At 39.4% G+C, this 634-nt stretch overlaps 1 protein-coding gene across 1 annotated transcript; it reads left to right on the top strand.

Annotated features, from left to right (window-relative positions):
• The first annotated feature begins 223 nt into the window (after window positions 1-223).
• LOC106467860 lies at window positions 224-634 on the top strand. The gene has a single exon (XM_013928239.1). The coding sequence runs from the start codon at window positions 224-226 to the stop codon at window positions 632-634; it is 411 nt and encodes a 136-aa protein (XP_013783693.1).

The raw sequence follows: 634 nt of genomic DNA, 5'->3' as shown, positions 1-634 counted from the left end.
TTTTTGTGTAGTTCGAAAAACCACACACACATATGGATAGGTGCATAGATGTTAGTTATCCAATTGCTGTCAATTTCAAGAGTTTCCAATAAAATTGTGATTATATTTTCGTTATTATACCCAACTATTTACCATAATAAAATGATTAGTTATCTACTATAAAATTTCTATAAGTATGATTGCATTACAATTTATATTTTGTGTTTAGAACACCTCGTGGAAAATGGTTCTCCAAAGCGTTGTGGTAATGATGTTTTTCGCTACAGCTAAGGTTGTGGCTAGCGAAATGATGGTACTTACAGTGCCCCTTTCTGACAACACCAACCTGGTATTAAGTCCGGTGGGTACACAGTTTTCTTGTGTGAACAAGACCTACGGTTACTATGCAGACATGGAGGCAGCTTGCAAAGTATACCACATTTGTAACCCCTACGTCACACAGTATGGGCAAGAACAGGCCGTTCAGTATAGCTTTTACTGCAGAGAAGAAAGAATCTTCAGCCAAGCAACTCTCACTTGTGAACTACCACACCAAGGAATCCCTTGCGAACAAGCCTACTTGTATTATCCCGTGCCCTCTTCAGTAGCCAATGCTGACCAAGACCGTTACGCGAACCCTGATCAAGATTCATAA

The sequence above is a fragment of the Limulus polyphemus genome, unplaced genomic scaffold (genome assembly GCF_000517525.1).
Source record: "Limulus polyphemus unplaced genomic scaffold, Limulus_polyphemus-2.1.2 Scaffold2767, whole genome shotgun sequence".
Classification (NCBI taxonomy): domain Eukaryota; kingdom Metazoa; phylum Arthropoda; class Merostomata; order Xiphosura; family Limulidae; genus Limulus; species Limulus polyphemus.
This window is presented reverse-complemented; position numbering and strand designations above follow the sequence as displayed.

Excerpts from the sequence above, each read along its gene's own strand:
- LOC106467860 (XM_013928239.1), top strand. The coding sequence starts at position 224 with ATGGTTCTCCAAAGCGTTGTGGTAATGATGTTTTTCGCTACAGCTAAG.